This window comes from Heterocephalus glaber, unplaced genomic scaffold (assembly GCF_053883595.1).
Source record: "Heterocephalus glaber isolate CG9 unplaced genomic scaffold, H.glaber_assembly_v1.0 deba00001613, whole genome shotgun sequence".
Lineage (NCBI taxonomy): Eukaryota > Metazoa > Chordata > Mammalia > Rodentia > Bathyergidae > Heterocephalus > Heterocephalus glaber.
The window spans coordinates 2,603,867-2,628,378 of NW_028258384.1; the positions used below are offsets into that span (position 1 = coordinate 2,603,867).

Sequence of the window (24,512 nt, forward strand, 5' to 3'; positions counted from 1 at the left end):
TAGCTGGGCTGTTATGATGCTTACACTATAACTGTGGATTTCTTGACAGAAATAACAAAACTGACACTGCTAAAAACAAGAGTAAAGTCAATGCATAAACAGAAACAAAAAAAGTCAGAAAAAGAAAAAGGATTCACCAATAGATAAAGAAAGCAAACACAGTAAATAATCAACACATCTCAGAAATATCTTTCAAAGTTAACTGCTTGAATTCTCCAATTAAAAGGCACGAATTGGCACAATGGATCAAAAAACAGAATTCAACAGTTTGTTGCATTCAAGAAACTCATCTGATCCCAAAAGATAGTCCTAGGCTAAAAATTAAAGGATGGAAAATAATATACCATGCACTAGGACTCTGATAACAAGTAGAGATAGTAATTCTAATATTAGACATGGTAAACACAAAGCTAAAACTAATTAGAAGAGGCAAAGAAGGTCACTACATATGAGTTAAGGGCATAATCTAAAAAGAAGAGATAACATTAATAAATATATATGCACCTAATACTAGAGAATTTATCTTCATAAAATAAAAACTTCTGAAATCAAAAGATCAAATAAACACCAACACAATCATAGTAGGGGATTTTAACATTCACTTCTAAAAAAAAACACAAACCAACTGAACAAAAACATCAATAAAGAAAAATCAGAGCCAAACCATATGTAATAAATATCTACAGAATATTCCACCCTTCTACGACAGACTACACATTCTTTTCAGCAGCACATGGTGCTTTTTCCAAAACACATATTTGGCCAGAAAGCCTGCTTAAGTAAATATAAAAGAATTGACAGTATCCTATGCACAGTATCAGACCACTATGCAATGATAATAGAAATCAATGACAGAAGAAATTTCAGAAAAGGCAAAAGCTCCTGCAAAATTAACAACATACTCCTAAACAACCAATGGGTTACAGAAGAAATCAAAGAAGAAATTAAAAATTTCTGCAAGTTAATGACAATGACTATACAATTCACCAAAACCTTTGGGACACTATGAAAGTAGTTCTAAGATGAAAACTCATTGCAATCAATCCTCACATTAGGAAAACAGAGTGCGCCCAAATAAATAACCTTATGAGAAATCTTAAAATACTTGAGAAACAACAACAAATCAGCCCCAAACCAAAAATAAGGAAGGGAATTTTAAAGATGAGAGCAAAAATCAATGAAACTGAGACTAAAAAAACATTAAGAAAAATAAATGAAGTTCTTTGAAAGAATAAAAATAGATAAGCCCCTAGCCAGACTTATCAAGAGAAAGTAAAAAAAGAATCACATCAATGCAATTAGAAATGAAAAAGTGAAATCACAACAGACACTGTGGAAATCCAGAAGATAGTAACAACTTTGAAAAATTTTAAATAAGCAAAGTTTGAAGAAATGGACAGATTTCTAGACACATACAAACTACCAAACTAACCTAAGAAGATATAAATATGTTTAACAACTCAATAACAAGCAATGAAATTAACAGAGTAATACAGAATCTAACAAATTTTTAAAAAGCCCAGGACCAGATGGATTCACTGTTGAATTCTACAAAACCTTTAAGGATGTTACATCATCAATACTCCTCAAGCTCTTCAAAGAAACTGAAAGGGATGGAGTGCTCCCAAATTCATTTATGGAAGCCAGTATTACCCTGATCTCAAAACTGGAAAAAGATTCAATTAAAAAGGAGAATTATAGGCCAATCTCCTTAATGAACATAGATGTAAAAATCCTCAACAAGAAATTAGCAAATAGAATGCAGCACATCATCAAAAAGATCACACATCATGATCAAGTAGGTTTCATCCCAGAGATACAAGGATGTTGCAACATATGTACGTCAATAAATGTAATACATCACATAAACAGAAGCAAAGCCAAAAATCACGTGATCATATCAATAGATGTAAAAAAGAACTGACAAAACCCAACACCCCTTCATGATAAAAAGCCTGAAGAAAACAGGAATAGAAGGACCATACTTGAATATGATAAAAGCTATTTATGACAAACCAATAGCCACTATCATACCAAATGCAGAAAAACTAAAAGCATTGCCCCTAAAATCAGGAACAAGACAATAATGTCCATTATCACCACTTTATTCAATATAGTACTTGAAACATTAGCCAGAGCAATCTGGCAAGAGAAAAAAATAAGCTATATATATATATATATGAGAAAGAACTCAAATTATGATTTGTAAATGACATGATATTCTACATAAAAGACCTAAAGAACTCCAACAAAAAAACTCAGAATTAATAACCAACTTCAGCAATGTAGCAGGATACAAGATCAACACCCAAAAAAGCATTAGCATTTGTGCACACCAATAATGAACTTGATGAGAAGAAAATTTTGGAAACAATATCATTCACAGTAGCTTCAAGAAAAATGAAATACCCTACAATTAAACTAACCAAGGAAGTAAAACACCTCTACAAAGAAAATTACAGTATTCTGAAAAAGAAGATTAAAGAGGACATTGAAAAATGCAGGGCATGGGATGTAGCTCTGCAGCACAGTGCCTGCCTGGCAAGCATGAGGCCCTGAGTTTGATTCCCAGTGAAAGGAAGAGAAGAGAAGACAAGAGAAGAGAAGAGAAGAGAAGAGAAGAGAAGAGAAGAGAAGAGAAGAGAAGAGTGGAGGGGGGAGGGGAGGGGGGGAGAGGGGAGGGGGGAAGAGGGGAGGGGGAGGGGGAGGGGAGGGGAGGGGAGAGAGGAGAGGAGAGGAGAGAAGAAAAGAAAAGAAAAGAAAGGAGGGAGGGAGGGAAGGAGGGAGGGAAAAGCAAGTAAGCAGGCCAGAGAGGGAGAGAGGGAGAGAGGGAGAGAGGGGGAGAGAGAGAGAGAGAGAGAGAGAGAGAGAGAGAGAGAGAGAAGGTAAAGATGTCTCCTGTTCCTGGATAGACAGAACCAATATTGTCAAAATGGCCATACTCAAAACTGTTATCGAGATCCAATGCAGTCTCAATTAAAATACCAACAGCACACTTTACAGAACTAGAACTAAAATTCATATGGAACCAGAAGAGACCCAGAATAGCAAAAGCAATTTTGGGCAACAACAGAAAAGCAGGAGGCCTTGCAATACCTGACTTCAAGCTATACTACAAAGCAACAGTGATAAAAATGGCATGGTTGCCTGCCTCACAAGCACAAGGTCCCAAGTTTGATCCCTGATACCAAAAAAAAAAAAAAAGAAAGCATGGTACTGGAAAAAAACCAGATTATGTGGATCAATGTAACAGAATAGAGCAATGATGGTGAACTTACAGCATGTGTGCTGCAGTGGGCTGTTTGTATCACTGAAAGCTCTAAGAAGTATTCCATCACTGGACTACAGGATACAGAAACATCCCCAGACACTTTCAGCTATTTGATCTTTGACAAGAGGTTCAAAAGCATATGTTGGAGTAAAGATAGCTTATTCAACAAGCGGTGCTGGGAAAACTGCTTATCTGTTCACAGAAGATTGAAAGTGGACTCTTATCTCTCACTATAAACTAAATGAAAATAAAAATGGATTAAAGATCTAAACATTAAAACAAATACTAAACCTACTAGAAGATAAAATAGGTAAAACGCTTCAAGACATGTATAGGGAAGGATTTTTAAAACAGAATCTCAAATGCACAAGAAATAACAGCAAAAATCAGCAAATGGGATTTTATCAAACTAAAAAACTTTTGTACAGCAAAACAATCAATTAGTATAGTGAAGAGACAACATACAGAATGGGAAAAAGTTTTTGCCATCTACTCCTCAGATAGAGGACTAATATCTAGAATATACAAAGAACTAAAAAAAATTAAACCACCTAAAATTAAAAACCCAGTTAAATAATAGCCAAGAGAAAAGAACAGAAAATTCACAGAGGAAGAAATACAAATGGTCAACAAATATATTAAAAAATGTTCAACATCTCTGGCCATTAGAGAAATGCAAATTTAAACAATGTTAAGATTATATCTTACTCTGGAAAGAAAGACAATCATTAAAAAATCAAACAATAGGGCCAAAGATTTAGCTCAGTGGTGCCACCGCCTGCTTTGGAAGCCCAAGGTCCTGAGTTCGAACCCTGGTACCAAAAAAAACCAAAAAACAAAAACCAAACAAAGAAACAAAAAAGAAATCAAACAATAATAAATGCTAGTATGTCTGTGGTGAAAAAGGAACACTCTTTCATTGTTGGTGAGAATGTAAACTAGTACAACCATTATGGAAATCAGTATGGAGATTTCTCAAAGAACTGAAGTTAGAAAATCCATATGACCCAGCTATTCCCTTTCTAGGTATTTCCCCAAAGAGCTTAAGACATCATATTACAATGATATATGCATAGCAATATTAATAGCTATAATATTAATAGCAATAACATAATAGCTAAGTCCTGAAAGCAGACTGTATACTTATCAACAGATGATTAGATAAAGAAAATATGGTATTGATATATAATGGAATACTACTCAGGTATAAAGACTGCAATGAGACGTGTGCAGGAAAATGGTTGTACCTGGAAAATATACATTGAGTGAAATAAGCCAGACACATAAGCTTAAATACTGTATGATATCTCTCATTTGAGTAAGGTAAAACACAAACAAAGAATAATAAAGGATGGATAAAAGGGCACAAGGGGTTGTATCTCTTGCGAAAGGGAAATGGTCCTAGGGAACAAGGGCAAAGGGTGAGGAGGAGAGGAAGTGGAAATAAGTAGAATAAAGATAAGCCATGTATAGAAAGCTAATAACCTAAGATTAATAATATCAATAAGAATGAAAATTGGGATAGGAGACTAAGAGGAGGGAGGAAGAGGGAGAAGGGGATAAAAAAAAACAAAGCTGTATTAATGTACATGTACTCATTCCCCAAGAAGACTGTATGTAAACTGCACATACTGCAAACATGTAATGATAAAATAAAGAATGTTTATTTTAAAAAAGGACTGTTGGTAGTGAAGCATGAGATTAGCGTGTGGCCCACTGGCTAGGCAAGCAGGAGTGACCTGGCAATCATGGAGATCTAGTACATGTGCCAAGCCCTGCACCTGGGACCAATCAGAGAACACTATGGTCAATTCTTGGGAGAGTTCAAGCAGGTTTTGGATAGGATAATAAGGAGTGGCAGATACAAAAGATAGCCGCTACTGAGCTCTTGGTGACTGTGTTCCCTCTTTCATGGTGTCCACTCTCATCTTGCATAACTCTCACCCTTCTTTTCCTATTTTTAATTGGCTCACACTCACTCTGCAGAGCATGTTTCTTTTCCTACCATTAATAAATGTAACATCTTGCTATCTTTTGTGCTTGTCTTGGTCAATTTGTTCAGAACAGAAAGAATCTAGAAATCAGCTTTAGAAGGAGACTACAGCACTGTAAAACCTGGTAACAGTAGGACTTTTAATTTGTGGTAGTATGAGATATTTTTAGGTATCAAGTTCTTTTAAGTAGGTTTTTACTGTTCTAATGAATGGGATCTGGTTGTGCTTAAAGTTCACTCTACAAGAAATCCTCATGCTAATCAATTCACTTTGAAGTTAAATTGTTAAAAATATGTTGCTGATCACTTAATACATCCTTAGACTTATCTCCATATGCAAATATTATGTCATACAGCCTGTAAAGTTGAAAGTAGACCTTTCAACACTAGGTATTTTTATTTTTTTTGGTACCGGGGATCGAACTCAGATCCTTGTGCTGGTGAGGCAGGTGGCAGAACCACTGAGCTAAATCCCAGGCGAACACTAGGTTTATACCACTCACTGAATTAAAAGGTATGTGAATACTGGCAACTGATAACATCTGCTTATCTTCAGTTCTCGGTTAAGGAAAATTGTTTATGAAATTATCATTGCTATTGAGACTTTCATATGCAATTTGAAGTTGCTGTTATAAATTGCAACACAGTTGTAGGGATATTAGCCGGACATTAGTGTCACAACCTTTTGGTATTTCACAACACTTAGTATGGAATGAATAAAAATTGATACCAGCACTGAAGCTTGTGTGTGCTTGACTTGCATTTCAATGAGCTGCTCCAAGATGAGTGAAAGGCTTCCTGGTGTGCATTGTGTCACAATGATCACAATCACTTACATAACTTGTATTAATGAGTGTAAATGGCAACAGGAGAAGATTAAAACTCTCTTCCTTTGTCAGCATATTAGGCAATTTGTATAGCTTTACAAGATGCAAGGGTAAAATAATAACAGTATAAGGTGACAACAATTCAAAAAGAAGACATGTTTGCAAACAGACTTAACAATATGATATCTAGTTCAACGCAACCTGGCATTCTTAGCATCAACATTTCCCATATAGGAAAAAAGGTTAGGTACTCTGCTCTATAGCACCTTCTTTTGATGTTCACTTAAAATACAAAGAAATGTAGACATTTTCTTGAAACTTCCAAAGAAAAAAGTTAAAGCACTAAAGTGCTCTATATTTTCTTCATATCCATTACCTCTTCAGTAATTGAATCTAATGAGGAAGTGGCTTCATCATAGACAATGACTGGAGGGTCCTTCAAAATGGCTCTTGCAATTGCCACTCTTTGCTTTTCTCCTCCTGACAAAGAAAAATTTTAGTTTAGAGAAATATAATGAAGAGATGAATTCTCTTATTCTAAGTGTCTTTACAATGTGAGATAAAAATACAGTGAATGTTGCTTCAAAGTGCCACCCACAGAAAAAGTAGATTCATAAAAAACGTATGGTGGGGCCGGGGATTTAGCTCAGTGGTTCTGCCGTCTGCCTTGCAAGCTCAAGGAGCCTAGTTCAATCCCTGGTACCAAAAAAAAAAAAAAAATCATATGGTGTGTCTTCATCCATCTTATTCACTGGATCTGGTACCACGTGATTTCTGGCTCTTCTCCAAAGTCAAAATAACCATGAGAGGTAAACATTTTGAATCAATTCAGGACACTGAGGCAGCCACAATAATACAAAGAAAGACACTCATGAAAAAAGACTTCCAGAACTGCTTCAGAAAGTGACAAGGGCGATCGGATAAGTGTCTTCAAAGAAAAGGAGTATTTTGAGGGAATTAATGGCAATGTGTCTTTTATTCTAACATATTTTAAAAATTTAAACATGCATTGTATTTTTTTAATCACACCACATATTTTGTTTGTAGTATTTCCATTGATTACATTCACCACGTAAAATATTTAACATTTACTTGTATTCCTGATCACTGCCCATTTTACTGTGCTGTAGAGTCTAAATTCATGTATGATATATCCTTTTACAAACTATATTACCTTGAATATAAATGTCATACTGAAATCTGACTTTGTAGCAGGTGAAAAGAATGAAAATGAGGAGGGGAGGTAAAAACTGTGATTGTTCTTATCAGAAATATTCTCATTATATAAGCTACTTTATATCGTAGATACTCTTGAGGAACAGCACTCTCAAATTTTTAAAAAGTTAATATTTGACAATCAACAAAGCCAAAAACAAATTCATTGGAACCCTGATAACCTGATGGCATGCAACTATAAAAATCTAAATTTACATCTTAACATTAAAAATACCATTCAGCCAGTTTTTTAAAGGATGTTTATTGACAGAAAGCTAGTATTTTCACAGCACTCTTCAAAATTAAGTGTATATACTAGATACTTCTTACTTCTCATTAGTTTTCTGTTATAGGACTCTAGCATAACCAATTTTTAAAAACTAAAAGGAAGCAGAAGCCCAGAAAGGTTAAATGATTTAAGATCACAGAGCTAGTTTCAGCAGAATCTAGACTAGCTCTGATCTGACTTCTAGAACAATGGATTCTTAAATATAAAAATAAATATTTAGGAAATAGTTATATCCTAAATAAACAACAAAAATATTTAGTGAAAGAAAAAACTCAAAAGATGAACAACAAAAAAAAACAAATTAGTTTTCATCAGTGGAACTCCTACAGGTCTAAAATCATTACTGATTACATAAAACTATAGTTGACTGCAGGCCTGTTTATGCTTCATCCTTTTAACTCTTAAATCATTTAGCACAATAGCGTGTACACAGTATGTATCTAATGAACCTGAATAAAAGAAGCTGGTATGTAAAGAAAAGGAATGGAGATTCATTAAAATGTATGCAGGGTATTCTTTATTCTGTTTTTGTCTTACCCTCACTCTTAATCTGTATATTTCCTCCCTGAACTAAACTAGAATGAAGAATATAAGTAGAGGATGTAGTATATTTGTATAACTTGCATCAATTCTTACTGTCAAGCATTAGATATCAATATCATTTCAGAATTCAAATCATTTAGGGCAATGAAACACTTTTACGAAACTTTTAAAAAATACAAAATCATTTTAGCTTAATTCATTCTTAACCTAGCAATCTCATAAACACTTTAGTAGGAAGATACAAGCCCCTAAATTTCCTTTATCAGGAAGCTATCAATGACAAGAATGGGATCAAGTATAAGAAGCTTAAAGTATTTAAATATCCCCTAAGAAATTATGAGAGATACACTACTCACTATGAAATTATTTCTCCCTACCCTTACTACTTTCCCAAATGAATAATAATCTTAGCTTTCTTTTAATACAAAGATTATGATTTATAAATTAAACTGATCTACCCGGACTTATATCAGTAATGTAAATGGCTCTAACAAATTAGTTTGAAGGGAGTATATGAGTAGGAGGTGGATCTAAAATTTTTGATCACCTGAAAGCTTGAGTCCTCGTTCCCCTACTTGGGTGTCATATCCATGTGGCATTCGAAGAATTGCACCATGAATTCCAGCTAATTTTGCCACTGCATACACTTCTTCAGGCGAAGCACTGATGTTTCCATATAACAGGTTATAGTAAATAGTATTATGGAAGAGGACAGCATCCTGAAAATTTATGTATATATATATATATACACACACAAATATGTAAGTTCATTACAAAAATCTGAACAATCATAAAGACATAAAGGCATACAAACAAAACACAACAGCCAATTTTATCACCCACATCCCTGCAATTCCATTTGCTTTCCCAGACCTAGTCACCAAGAATAATTTGCCATGTGTAATTCCAGACTTTTTCTATGCATTTATATGCCTAAACATATGCTTTTTTGCCCCAACACAATAGAGGCATTCTATACATATATATATATATATATTTTTTTTTTTTGCAAATTCCTATTTACACTTAACACGTTTTGGAAGTTGTCCATGTAAATGACAGAAACATACTTAGTTCTTTTAACAGTGTTATATTTCTAAACTATAGATACTATAGCTATATAATGATTTATCGATTCCCCTATTAATGGACACTAATGTAATTAACAAATTCTTGCTTCTAGAACGTTGGAATAAAGCATCATTACATATATAACATGTGTACCTGTGCATATTTCTGCAAGAAGGATTCCTAGAAGTAGAGTGATGGGTCATTTATCGTTTAATAATATTGCCCAACTGTCTTCCATAAACAACAGTAAAATGAGTACACTCCTTTCAATAGTGTCTGAAGTTGCCAGTTCCCCATACCTTCAGAAATCTTGGATATTAATAATTTTTAGTTTTTGTACTTTTAGAGGTGGAATATGATTTTGTTTAAAGTAGCATTTCTCTAATTTATTAATGAGGTTAAAAATGGTTTCCTATATTTCTAAGAAGTTTTGACACTGTACTTGAAACACAGAAAACAAAGAATTTATTATACTATTCTAATATACTATACTATGTTAAAATATACTATTTTCCAAAAAAAGTTAACAAATGCTAACTGAAAATTTTGAAAATGTGAAAAGGTAAAATAAAAATCAATTAAACACTGGACTTCTTTCATGACTTTTGAGAAATGATGTTTTAGGGGCTGTTGCCACACACAAAAATTGGGTAACTATGTGAGATGATGAATATGTTACTTCACTACAGTAATTACTTTACTACTTAAAACAAATGGGGGAGTACTGGGGATTGAACGCAGGTCTTTTGCACTTAGCTACATCCCCAGTCATATTTTTAATTTTTAATTTTGAGACAGGATCTTGCTAAGTCACTAAGTTGCCCAGGCTGGGCTGAAAATTGTGATCCTCCTACCTCAGCCTCCCAACTTTACTGTTTATAGGTATCTTATAACCTCATATTGTATACCTTAAATATACAGAATTTATAAATTTAAAAACTGACATAATTAATAATCCCAGCATTCAGCAAAAACTATTAACATTTTGGTGTATTTTCTCCTATCTTTTATTTCTATTAGCAAAAGTATTAAGGTACTATTAAAAACTGTGATATTTTATTTAGCATCCTCTTTTTCATCAAGCTTCGTATCTCCACATTGTTCATGACACTCAGCATTCTTTAACAACACATTCTTTAACAACACAGTATTTATAAATGGCTACATGATATTTGGCACTTTTTTGTTTTGTTTTGGACATTTATATCATTTTCAACTTTTGTTATTATAAATAATATTGCAATGAACATCATTATATATATATACAAAGTTGTTCACATCTGTTTAATTCCTCACTAAAATTTCCTAGAGGCAGAATTAGCAGAATAAGGAGTATGAATACTTCTCAGGCACTTCATAAATAGTCCCAATTTTCTTACCAAGAAAGCTAACCTTCCACAGGCAAAACAACAGACTGTATTTTATAGTTTTTCCCAAGCTGGATATTTTGAATTTCAAAATCTTTGTGAATCTGACAGGTAAAACATGGTTAACTTGGGCTGGGGATTTAGCTCAGTGGTTTTGCCACCTGCATCGCAAGTGCAAGGTCCCAAGTTGGATCACTGGTACCGGAAAAAAAAAACAGTTATCTTGTTTTTCATATATATGGTTAAGGTCTCCAATGAGGATGAGCACCTTTTGTTACTGATCTTATATAATTTTCCTCTGTGAATAAAACTTTGTATCTTTCAAAAGGATGAGGGTAATCATTATAGTACTCAAGAAAATGACAGAAATTTAGTTATATGAATAATGGCTCTGGTCCTCTCATATCCCAGAATTTAGTTCACCAGACACAGTTTAGGTGAGTATTTCCCAACATATAATCTACAAACCATCTATTAGAATCACCTAGGGTACATACTTAAAATGCACATTTCTGGATACTACACTGGCTCCCATAAGCAGAACTTGAGTGTGTGAAAAAACCTGGAATTTCAATAATATCCCTAGGTGACTCTTGGCCACTAAAATTTGGGATTATCAGTGAAAAGAGAGGACAGAAAAGAGTGTCATCTGCTAGAGACCTTTTACAAGCTACATATCCTTGTCCGTCACTTTCTCACAGTCTCTCCCTTCCCCTTCCCCATTATTTTGGTCTGTTTCCCCAGAGATTTGATTTTGGTTCTACTAGTCAACTTTCTAATAAATACTAGCTGCAGCTAATTCCCAGGTATCTATAATCTTTCAACACAAGAAAGTATCACATCTTATAAGGCTATCTACTTCTCATCTTCTCAGATCTTACTTTGAACTCACCCCCCCCACACACACACAAAGTCACTTGGCAAATATTAAATGATTACTATGGGTCAGACACTGCTTGGTACTGAGAGCACAGTTGTGAAAATGGCATACAGACTTGAGGCTGGCAGCCAAACTACTTCATAATTATAAATTCACTATGTCAAAAGCTCTTCAAAATTACAATAATAGTTTCTGTTTACTGAACAATTATGTGATGGATACTGTGCTGGGTACTTTTATACTAACTCTAATCTATAATAAAAATTTTACCTATAAAGTAAATAGATGAGGACACTGAGGCCCAAAACCATAGAACTAAGGCTTAAAGCTTGCATTAGAATCCAGGTCTGTTGGACTGTAGTTCTATGCTCTTTCCACTTATTATATTATTATTCTAGGACTTAGAAATCTTTCCACCATGCACATTATCCATTCGAGTATTTTTCTTTTTCCCTCTTAAAAATTCTTTTTGGTAAAAGAATTTCACCCATGGGGCCTAATACTACCCACTTTATTAGCATATGCTGACTCCTTAGATTCAAATTATTCTAGTTACATATCTCCCAATCCAATAAATCTTCCAAAGCTTGTATTTTTCTGTTTTTAAATACCTGAGGTACCACTCCCACTGCCCTCCGAAGGCTTTCCAGGCTCACATCTTGTATATTTTGACCAGCAAGGTAAATACTACCTTTTTGAGGCTCATAGAAGCGAAACAACAGCCTCACTATTGTGCTTTTCCTGAAATTGGAGATTAGGAAAGGTTATTTAGCTCCTATAGGCATTAAAGAAACCCCATTTTTAAACCATAGCAATCATTCCATTAGGGTTAAAAAAAATCACATTTAGAATTATTAGTCAATAATGTAGAACTGCATAAATAACTAAATTACCCACCCCGATCCACTACCTCCTACGATGGCCACTTTCTTTCCTGCAGGGACTTCAAAAGATAATCCATTAAGGACTTTCTGTCCTTCAATGTATTCAAAATCCACATTATCAAAGGCTATTGTAGCTGTCTGTGGTGAGATCTGAAGGGGAGATGACAATGCTTTGTCCTAGCAGAGATAAGAAAAAAGAAAATCACCACTTTACATATTATATTCATTATAGCTATATTGACAATTTTTTCAGAGAGGAAAAGGAAAACAACAGGGAAGGAAGAAGTTCATATAAGTGGAATTAGAACACTTCTAAGCATGCTTATAAAGACTTTTTTTTCCAGTCCTCACTGGTAAGGTAAAAAAAGAATGTTTAGATTGCTGGTAATTTTCAGGGGAAGGGTGAGGGAAAGGATGATGATCGAGGGAGTATGGGGTGAAGGATATGAAGAGAGGCAATCATATATTTCATATCATTATTAAGTAAAAGTAAACGCAGTGTAAGTATAAATTATTTAACAATGTAGCTTCTAGGTTGAATATTCTTTGCTAACATTGTAATTTTTTGTCATACAAGTAAAAGCTGTAACAACCTCAATACATACAGTAACTAATTCCTGTAAGAGAAATTAGTCTGCTAACATGGTGATATAAAATATGGCCCTAGAATAATACAATATTAATGGAATGATGCTTACATACTTTTAGAAAGGTACTATATAAATTACTTACTTTAATTCGGGTGTCTACCTTGAGTAGAGTAAACAAAGTGTTCATATCTATGAGTGCTTGTCTAGTTTCTCTATATACAGTTCCCAGAAAGTTAAGTGGTAATGAAAGTTGAAAAAGCAGTCCATTCACCATTACTAGGTCTCCAACAGTAAGGGTACCTTAATATGTAATTGGCAGAAGAGGGAAAAAAGTTATTTTAGATGAATGTTATAAACTTTCCCAGATGAACACAGAAAATTTTATAGCTTATTATTATGAAATCCAGTTGAAATTAAACATAATCAACAACTTTCAAGCCAACTCAATTGCAAAGTATTTGAATCTATGATTTAGGTAATATAGAGAACTTCATTAAATGTTAAGCAGAATGGAAAAAGCCCATCTATACATTATACATAACATACAAGGAATGGTTTAAATGAGGAAAGAAATGGAAGGCTTAAAAATCTGTCCTTTCTTCCCTAAGACACAAACCACAATTTCTTTGTAGTATAAAACAGAAATTTTTAAATAATAGTGTATATTTTAAAATGTCAGCAAATGGACATCATGACTGATAATGATAAACTTTATTACTAATGTTACAGTAACTGAATAAGCTCTAAATGGGGGGGGTTAGAAAAAAGAGGCACGGACATTATTTACTTAGGAAATGTTATGCAAATGAAAAACTTAAAGATTATAAAGTTATTGTTAACTCCAGAAAAGACAGTTTTCATTTTAGTCCTTTAAACTGAGCACTAAATTAATAGCATTGCTTCCCTGGTCTGTAACAGAAATTAGAAACACTAAATATTAAAAGAATAGTTGCTCCTGAAAGAGTCAGGTTGTAGACCTATAAAATGGTCAATCAGTAAAACACATTATGATACAAAAAGGAAAACACTCCATGGTAAAGCAGTTTATTGAATAGTCTAATAAATAAGACTAATGTACATTCCTTTCATTAATCTTTATTTGTAAAAGTTAAACAGTATATATACAAACGTAATAACCACAGGTCCATTACCTGCCATAATTCCCTGACTGGCAAGCACCATTATAGTTGTTAAACCAATACTGAAAATAGCATTTTGGCCAAAGTTCAGCATAGCCAGAGTAGAGGTACTTTTTAGGGAAGCAGTCTCATATGTCTTCAGAAATCCATCATATCTTTGTGCTTCATATTTTTCATTATTAAAATACTACAAAATATACAAATATATAAGAATAGTAACTATAGACGAGTATAATTGAAATGTAATCTTTAAAGTGATTAGTATATGTTTCATTAGACTTCATATATGACTACAATTTTGTAGTATAGACTTCATTTTAAAAACTGGTTTTCAATATATTGGACTATGGTGCTTCTACAGTTTTCTACAATGGATTATATTTGAAAAACCCCACAAAATTCAACCAACAAATATTTACTGAATTTCTAGCTAATTTGAACATAGATCTAAAAAAAAGCCTTCAATGATACTTCTTTCAAAAAAACCTTTTCCCGATCCCCTGAGATTTGGAACAGGCAGTTCCCATTGCCCTCGTCCTTTTAATTCTTGCTTAGTTATCTACATACTTACTTTAACTCCTGCAGCAGACTATAACATTCAGAAAGCGAGTGATTACACTGTAATCACAGCAATTAGTACAGTACTTGAAAAATGGAAAAATAAACAGAGATGAAAGAATTAATGAAAAGCACTATGCTAGGCACTCTGAGGGATAAAAAGAGGGTCAAGAACTTACACAGCAGTTTGATTAGCTTAATGTCCTTCCTAAGTCAAGATGCTAACTATGTATTTATGAGTTTTTTATAAATTAACTAAGAAGATAAAATTCTGATGTTGCCAAACAAAAACTGAGAAGACAAGGTAATTTGTAAGTAAAAAAAAAAAGCCAAGTAGTATAATTCTGTAACACCTAGACATATTATCCTAATATGAACCTGTTAATTTATAGCACCTATTAAATTAAATGGCAGAACAAATCTTAGTGGTGTCTGAAAGTCACAGGAAGTATAATGAAATGTATTACCTTCACAGTTTCATAATTCAGCAGTGAGTCTATAGCAGCATTGCCTGCATCATTATCTGCTTTGTTCATTTCTATTCTAAACCTAGTTCTGTAAGACAAAGATTTTCACAGGCATGAAATGTATGTTATAAAAGCATAACTAATTTTGAAATCTCAACTGGCCTTTGGAAAATACCATACCTCCACCGTGTGACTGCAACTGTGAATGCTGTGTATGCACCAAGTGTTCCTAGGGTTACCAATGCAAACTGGGCACCGCATTTGCAATACTGGAAAAAGAAGTCAAAGAAGAAATGAGAAAAAGTCGCTGTTCTTGTCAAACGGGTTAAAATATACAATAGCAAATTTCAGTCAAAAGTATTAATAGAAATATGATGGTTGGAAGTTGAATATGTCAATAATGGATGAAAGTCAAATTCCTTAGATAATCTACTTTAGGTAATGTGAAAAGAAAGTCAAACTGTATTTGCCACATTTATACTATTATCAGATGCTAACACTTAAACAGTACAACATGCTGAAGGAGAATAATAAGTATATATGTACATGATTTTTAACTATAAAAAATGAAACTGCCTAAAATGTTATGAATGGTCAGTAGAAACAGGTATTCTGAGCATATCAGGCCAATGACATATACAAAATTCTCTGTTAAAAACAATTCACAAACACTAGTTAATCCTGATCTATGTATAAGACCAAACAGTTCTTTACAATAACAACATGATAAAGAATTTAGGCAGTGCCTTTAAACAAACCGTATAATCATTTTAGCAACACAGAATTTTACTCTCAAGCCCGTGGGCATGCAACAGCACAATAGCTTCAAATATTCAACTGTTACTAAGAATGTAAGAAAAAAGCTTTCTATGAAATACGCTTTACTTACCAGAACACCACTGACAAGCATCATCTCAAACATGATAGGGAGAAGATTAAACACCAAAGCACTCAGGACGAAACTGATACCTCTTGTCCCTCTGTCAATAGCTTTAGATAAAGCTCCTGTCTGTCTGCTTAGGTGGAAACCAAGATCCAGGTTGTGAAGATGGAGAAAGACATTCTTAGCTATTCTTCGGATTGAATTTTGGGCTACTTTGCCAAATACTGCATTTCGAACTTCATTAAAAAAGGCAGCTCCAGCTCTTGATACACCATCTAACAATACATTAAAAAGAAAAAAACTGGGGTGTAAAAACATTAGAATCACTGGAATGTAAAATGGCAGGGGCTCATAAAATATACAATGAATAATTCACTCATATCACAGTACATTTACACTTAAAGAAACCTAGAAATCATTACCCTAATTAATACTAGCCTTTCCATCATCATGAATCCTTTTCAGTGTCATCCCAGATTTCAGATATTTTCCAATTAAAATACTTTCAATAAATAATATCCCATATGGTCTTACTGCAAATAAATGTACAGTATTGGTTGAAGTTGTTTAATTAAATTCCCTCAACTAACAAATGGTAAGATTGAGATTCTGAAAAGTAAAATGGCTTGACAAAAAGCATGCCCCTGCATATGTCTCCAGAGTATCAAAAATATCCTTTTTAATGCATGGAGCCATATAGCATTCATATTCTGTTCTTTTCACACTGTAAATGTGTGTCATAGTTTTTTAATACATTTTAACAAAGCATTAATGTTAATATGTATCATCATTTAGCTATTTCTATTTAATAGCTAGCAATACAAGCAAGAAAATATCTAGTCATACTGGAAAGGTTGTTATAAATTTAGTATCTCATACTATTGTTTTCTAGAATATGGAAAATGCTACTGTTATCACAGAAGTTTTACAAAGTATATCGTATAATAAAAATTTTAAAATACGTAACAAAAGGAATTTCACATAAAGTAATAAACATCCAAAATCCTAAGTTGTGTTTGTACTGAAAAGGTCATCTGCTCAAATATGATGAAACCTTGTTGAAGAAAGTCAACACCTGTAGGCAGATTAAAGAATCACACATACAGCCAATCAGAACTGCTGTTGCCATGGTTGCAACTGTATTTGGTGCATCACTCATGCTCAGCATGTTTCCCGACATCTGGTTAAGGCTGTCTACAGCATATTTAAACATGAAAGGAACGATGATATTCATGGCCTAAAAACATAAAAACATTAATTACCTACCACATATATGCAAAATGTTTATTTATAAAAGTACAAATATGTACCTTAAATTAGATTTATAGTAATTAAATTTCACCAATTTATAAAGATAAAATCTTTGGCAGTGAGGAGAGTTTTTACTTCAGGATTTCTATATCACACTGCCATATTAATATGCATTTATAAGCTATGTGAATTAGTCAAATGCTCCTGGTTCTATGAAATCATTCTTGGTCAGCCATTTAAAAATGCTCTCCTTCTGAAATCTGCAATCTCACAAAGCTCAGGGCACTTAAAGGCAAACTGCTTTATATCACAGTTATTTGTGTATGTATTTTCCTTTCCTACTACATCCCTGAGGGTGTGTATCACATAACTCTTTTTTGTTCCACCCATGCTGAGTATAATGCTTTGTATATAGTAGGTATTCAACAAATATTTAAGATATTTTGTTCACAAAAATGGTAAACTGAAATTATATAGCAAAAAGGATCTCAAAAGCTGATAAATTACAAGTAGCTCAGGTTGACTCACTATTGGAGAAAGAACAAAACAAAACTGTAGCTCTATTTGTCCCACAAAGATTCTTTGCTTCAATGCTATACAAAACAAAACCTATTGAATACCAAACTAAACTTTCATTAACCTATACCTCTATTAACCATCCTCTATTAACTAACCTCTATTAATCATCCTCTTTGAGGATGGCAAATACTAAAAGAAAAATTTTTAAATCGAGATAATACTATCATATGTACAAGGCAATTATTAAATCATTCACATCCTATATTTTCTGCAGTTACAGTATCAAAAACATCAACCATAATTTAGGAATAGAAGTTATTAGACTATCAAAGTTTTCTCTGATTAAATTAAATTGATACACATTAATATCAAACAAAAACAACTGTAGAAGACTTAAAATATTTAAATCCCAGTTCTCAATTCCATTACTTTGCCACGCATATTTGTAAAACTTAAGAATTTATTGCGAACAAGTCCATTTAGCAATAACTGATAGAAGTTATGTAAATCTTACCAATCCAGATTTCAAGGTAATGTACATAAGGGTTCTTAGCAACCAAGCAGGTGCACTTGCTTTCAAGAATAACATCAAAATACATAGCAACTGTTGGTATGCTTTCAAGAATGTAACATTATGAGATAAATGCTTAAAACTTTAAGCTTTCTAACTTCCAAAATATAATCTAATACAGAATTATATGGTAGGTCCCCAATAGTATAAATCCCTCGATTCTGTTTTTCTTATAACCATACAACCTTAGGCACTTACTTCTCTTAAAATAGTCTCCCTTCCCTTCTCTAGCTGTCCACTTTTGGAAAGCACAATTTGAATCCCATTTTTTTCATCATGTCTTCTTCGAAACTTGCAGCTAGTTTGGCACTCTTCATTTTCCAATCCCTATCTTCTTTTACAGTTTATACCTCAGTATTTATCATTTTTATGATATATTTCTCATTTATTTTGCACAATACAAAGACAGATATACTGCCTTCTTAACCTAAGTACAAATTTTTCCTGGCAAAGCAAGCATTTGGTGAAAAATAGCTATGATGTTAGGTATCTTTTAATAAAGGTAAAAGCTGAAAGAAATAACTATGGTATAGAATGGGTATCATTGCTATAGTTGAATAATATAGTTTATATCCAGATGTGGATATAAACCCAAGAGCCTCACGTGGTCATAGAAAGGGCTTTTGGAAGGTGATTGAATTATGGGGGCAGTACAGCTGACTTATTGTTAGGTGAGGCTTGGTCAGAAGAAGCAGGGAGTGACCTGGCAGGATATATCTCCCTCCCTGGTGATTCTCTTTATTTTCTGTTTCCCAGCCACCGTTATGTAAAGAGCTTTTCCTCTGCTATGGCCCTCTGCCATGCCATTCTGCCTTGGAGCCAGAGGACTATGGACTGAAATCGTGAACCAAAATAAACCCCTCCTCCTTTAGGTTGTGGCTGTTAGGTACTGTATCCCAGTGATAAGAAAGTGACTAAGACACTGAAGAAACTCAGGTTCCATGACATTTAATGATTTGTCTGATAAGCAGCAAGGGTGAGATTAAAATCCAGGTCTGATATTCAAAATAAGAATTTTTTCTAGTATATCATAGCTAGGAGTATATTAGCAGATTCAAGTGAGAAGTCACTTTTGACCCCTAAAATGGATGCTTTCAAATGTATTGTTTAAATCACTACAGCTGTAAAGTAGGTAAATAATTTAAATAAATTTGAGCAGATTCTAGGTTGCCCATATAATGAAGCCACATCCCTCATATATATTTAAATATGTTTTTTAAAGGATAAAAGGTGATAGCTACAGCCAACATGCAATTCTCCTAACTAGCAGCTTATTATCTTTGCTACAATTATAGTGAGTGATGATTGAAATCAATGTATCACCAATAAAGTTGTAAAATTTTACCTTCTTGAAGATGTTTTTGGGGTTTGGTCAAATTTGAAACTGTCCCTGTTAGCATGCAGAACACATGAATGTCATTTGTCCTGTGTTGTTATTGGCAGAAAAGGTCTAGTAAGCACAGTGTTAAAAACATGGCACTGCTTCTAACTTAATACTATCATTTTTCCTAAAAAATAATTTTATAAAGGAAAGAAATATACCATGTATATTAAAAGGAAAGAAATACACTAATAAAATAAAAAGTGTTATTATGTACAGATGTTCTCATTAGTACTTATATGCAGGTTTCATTGGCCTTGAGATATGTGGTGGATGGGAAGTAGCAAATACTGATTTCCCTTAATACGTCTCTTTAGCAGAACTAGACTTAAACTATCCAAAATAAGAATCTTTAATTTAAAAAAAAGTTTATTTTTAAATAAGTACAGACTCATGGTAAGTTGCAAAATGTAGTATAAAGAGACCTGGGTTCCTGTCACTTACCATCTTCTAATGATGTCATATATAGCTATAGTTCAGTATCAAAACCAGGAACAAAACATGGGCACATTACTGTTACCTAAACTATAGAATTCATTCCATTTTTAACATTTTTAATGTTTGTATATGTGATATATGTTTATCTATGTGGTCCTATGTAATTTCATCTAGTGTTAAAATTCATATAACCACCATTACAATCAAAATAAAGAACTATTCCATCACAACAAAAGAACTCCCCTTTGCTTACTTTATATATTCACTACCATCCCAACATATCCTACTCTAGTCCCCATGCCCTGGCAACCACTAATTTGTTCTCCATCTGTACAGTTTAGTCATTTTGATAACATAATATTAATAAAATCACAAAGCATATCTTTTGAGACTGGCCTTTCTTTCACTCAACATAATCTTTTATTTATTTTTTTTCTTCTTTGGTACCAGGGAATCAAACTAAGGGCCTTGAGCTTGCCAGGCAGGCACTGCACCACTGAGCCACATCCTCAGCTTCAGCATAATCTTCTTGAGGAACTTTCAAGGTTATTGCATGTATCAATGGCTCATCCTTTTTTATTACTGAGTATTATTTCATAAATGTATCAGAATTTATTGAACCATTAGTCCCTGAAGGATATATTTTTATTGCTTCCAATTTGAGAATAACTTTGAGTAAACATGTTATAAGAATTCTTATACAGATGGATATGTTTTCATTTCTCTGGGATAAATGCCTTACAATCTGATGCTAAAAGATATAGCAAGTCTATATAGAACTCTTTCAGAAAATGCCAAGCTCTTCAGGGTGGTTGAAAATTTTATCACATTTTGCAATAACCAGTAAAGTATGACAGACTCAGTTTCTTTGCATCATCACCAACATGTGGCATTGTCACTACTTTTCTCATTTTGAAACTAGTAAAATAGGTGTACAGTTGGTATCTCACTGTGATTTTAATGTGCATTTCCCTACTGGCAATGATGTTAAACATCTTTTAATGTGCTTATTGCCATTTGTATCTCCTTTTTGGTAAAATATCTGCTCATATTTTCTGTACATTTTATACTTGGATTCTGTTTTTCAGATACTGACTTTAAGAATTCTTTATATATTCTAGATATAAAGCCTTTGTTTGGATATGCTATTTGCAATATTTTCTCCTAGTCTATTGTATTTCATCCTACTGAGGAGCCTTGACTCCCAGCTTACTCAACAGTAATGAGTTTCTTCTCCTATGAGTCATGGAGGCTGAGGTAGAAACCTACACTTTACCCCAGCTGCAGTAATGATGCAACTCCCTTGCCCCAGTAAAGCAATGTCACAGTAGGCCTGCTAAATAGAAGACTTACATAAGATCCAGGGTCCTATAACATAATACCCCAAATGTCCAACTTTCACTCAAAAATTAATTTTAAAAGCAGTTACCATACCAAGAACTGTGAAGACATCAATGTAAATAAGAAAATACAATCAATAGACGCTAATTTCAGGGTGACATAAATGTTAGAACTATCTGGCAAGGATTTTAAAGGAGCCATCATAAAAGTTTTTCAAGAACACTTATGAAAGTGCTTTGAACAAATTTAAAAAATAAATATCCAAAGCAAATAAATTGAGTACATTAACAGCCAAACGAAAAATATAATAACTGCAATATACAAACTCAATGTATTAGGTTCCAAGGAAGAACACAGAATAGAAGACAGTTATTATCTGAAAAGAATGCTCAATATCACTAATCATCAGAAAAATGCAGATCAAACTATAATGTGTTGGGCCGGGGATTTAGCTCAGTGGTTTCGTCGCCTGCTGCGCAAGCGCAAGGACCCAAGTTCGATCCCTGGTACCAAAAAAAACAAACAAACCAAAAACAAAAAAAACTATAATGTGTTATCACCTCACCCTAGTTAGAATAATTAACAAAAAGACAAAAGATAAGTATGACAACCCTTGTGTACTTTTAATGTAAATTAGTAGTCACCATGGAAAACAGTGTAGAGGTTCTTTAAAAATAAAAACACCTGTGTTTGTTTTTCTCCCATAAAACAGGAATCCCACTAGAAAAATACAGCAAATGTTTAAAATCTTTTTAAAGTTTTTTACAGTAACAGATACATTGCCATTAACACCCCCCCACAATATTCCCCCTTTGTTCGAACATTTATCTCATTGTTCTTGCCACTTTCTTAAGCAGTTCTGGAAGCCTTTTTTTGTATTTTTAGTTGTGCTGTTGTGGCTGACTTAATGTCCTGAATAGATTCAAAATGTTTACATTTCATGGTCATTTTTAATTTGGCAAAATCCAGAAGTCATCTGGTGCCACATCGGGTGAATAAGGTGCATGAGAACATATTGTAATGTTTTTATAAGCCAGGCTTTTCATTGGATGGCCCTTGGTAGCAACACTCGCCATATGTTTTACCATACCTCATAAAGACACTCATGAAAGAGGACTTCTATAACTGCTTCAAAAAGTGGCAAAAACATGGCACAATTTGTACCAACTAAATCTTGGAAACAGCTCTAATGTCCATCAATGGATGAATGGATAAAGAAGTTATGGATTTTTTTTATACAATGGAGAACTACTCTGCTATAAAGAAAGATAAACGATACATTTCTACGGAAATGAATGCACCTTGAGACCCTACTCTTTTTTTTAAATATTATTTTATTGGTACATTTTAGGTATACAATATAATGACATCCATCATTGGAAATCTGTACCTTTACATAATCTCTCTTCTTATTTTCCCCCTTCCCCTCCCCTCCCTTCAACCCCTCCATCCCTCCCTATTTACAAAGACTGTTTCCATTTTTTCATTTTCTCATATTAATTCCATACTCTTCTTTCCTTTCCCCTACTCCTCCCACTTCCCCTTCCTCTTTGCCTCTTTTCTTCCTATTTCACATTATCTATTATACCTTTTAGTCCTTATTTACACTTTTAGTTTCTCACACTAGAGAAACTATTCGGTATTTACACCTGTATGTCCTATTTATTTCACTTAAGAGTATCACCTCGGGCCGGGGATTTAGCTCAATGGTTCTGATGCTTATCTCAAAAGCGAAAGGTCCTGAGTTCAATCACTGGTAACCCCCCCCTCCAAAAAAAAGAGTATCACCTCAATGTGCATCCATTTAGCTATAAATGTCTCTAATTTCTCATTTTTATGGCTGAGTACTACTCCATTTTATTAAAAAAAACACATTTTCTTTATCCAGTCTCCAGTTGAAGTGCACTTGGGCTGTTTCCAAGTTTTAGCTATTACAAACTGTGCTGCTATGAACATGGGTGCACATATATCACTGTGGTATGATTCTTTTAATTCTTCGGGGAAGATCCCCAGCAGTGGAAGAGCGCGGTCAAATGGGACTTCCAGTCCTAGTTCTTTGAGGTTTCTCCATACTGATTTTCACAGTGGTTGCACCAGGCTACACTCCCACCAGCAGGGGAGCAGGGTCCCTCTTTCCCCACAGCCCCACCAGCATTTGTTATTGGTTGATTTCATAATAGCAGCCAATCTTTCTGGAGTGAGGTGGAATCTCAGTGTTGTTTTCATTTGCATTTCTCGAATGACCAGTGATGTTGAACATATTTTCATATGTTTATTTGCTATTTCTACTTCTTTGAGAAATGTCTGTTCATTTCAGATGCTAATTTTTGGATTGGGTCTTTAAATTTGGGAGGTCTGATTTTTTTAAGCCAAACACCCTCACTGGAGGAAAGATAGCCTCTTTAATAAATGGTGCTGGAAAAATTGGGATTCAACTTGCCAAAGATTAAAACTAGACCTATATCTCTCACTGTGCACTGAACTAAAATCAACATGGATTAAAGATCTAAATATTAAAATAGAAACGCTGAATGGGCTGGAACAGAGGTTAGCTAGAACTCTTGAAGACATTGGTGTAGGAAAAGATTTTATGAACAAAACCTCAGTTGCCCGTGAACTAGCACAAACAATCAACAAGTGGGATCTCTTCTTATTAAAAAGCTTCTGCACAGCAAGAGAAATCACCAGCAGTGTGAAGAGACAACCCATAATGTGGGAAAAAATCTTCACCTGCTATTCCTCAGACAAAGGTCTAATATCTAGAATCTATAAAGAACTTAAAAAATGAGACCCTACTCTTAAGTGAAATAAATCAGACACACATATTTAAACATCCTATTGTTTCTCTGGTGTGAGAAACTGAAAGGGTAAATAAGGACCAAAAGGTGTAATAGTATTGTGAAATAGGAAGAAAATGTTCAAACAGGAAGGAAACAAGGGAGGGGGAGGGGAAAGGGGAGGAAAGGAAAGGAAAATGAGAGAATAGAAGGTAAAGAATGGAAACAAAGCTTTTATAATATGGAGGGGAAGAGGA

General features: G+C 33.8%; 1 protein-coding gene across 3 annotated transcripts in view; it reads right to left on the reverse strand.

Moving 5' to 3' along the window:
* Abcb7 (ATP binding cassette subfamily B member 7) overlaps window positions 1-24,512 on the reverse strand; it is a 161,157-nt gene that overhangs the window by 16,392 nt on the left and 120,253 nt on the right. For 2 of the 3 annotated variants that reach the window (XM_004867492.3, XM_021246490.2), the window contains 10 exons: window positions 17,082-17,214; window positions 15,984-16,252; window positions 15,275-15,363; window positions 15,095-15,182; window positions 14,082-14,256; window positions 13,073-13,230; window positions 12,354-12,517; window positions 12,068-12,197; window positions 8,686-8,857; window positions 6,468-6,571 (listed from right to left, as the gene is read on the reverse strand). In XM_004867492.3, coding sequence (XP_004867549.1) covers window positions 6,468-6,571; window positions 8,686-8,857; window positions 12,068-12,197; window positions 12,354-12,517; window positions 13,073-13,230; window positions 14,082-14,256; window positions 15,095-15,182; window positions 15,275-15,363; window positions 15,984-16,252; window positions 17,082-17,214 — 1,482 coding nt within the window. Of the gene's footprint in view, window positions 1-3,295; window positions 3,509-6,467; window positions 6,572-8,685; window positions 8,858-12,067; window positions 12,198-12,353; window positions 12,518-13,072; window positions 13,231-14,081; window positions 14,257-15,094; window positions 15,183-15,274; window positions 15,364-15,983; window positions 16,253-17,081; window positions 17,215-24,512 lie in introns of those variants that run through there. The other variant, XM_087196594.1, reaches the window with a different exon arrangement.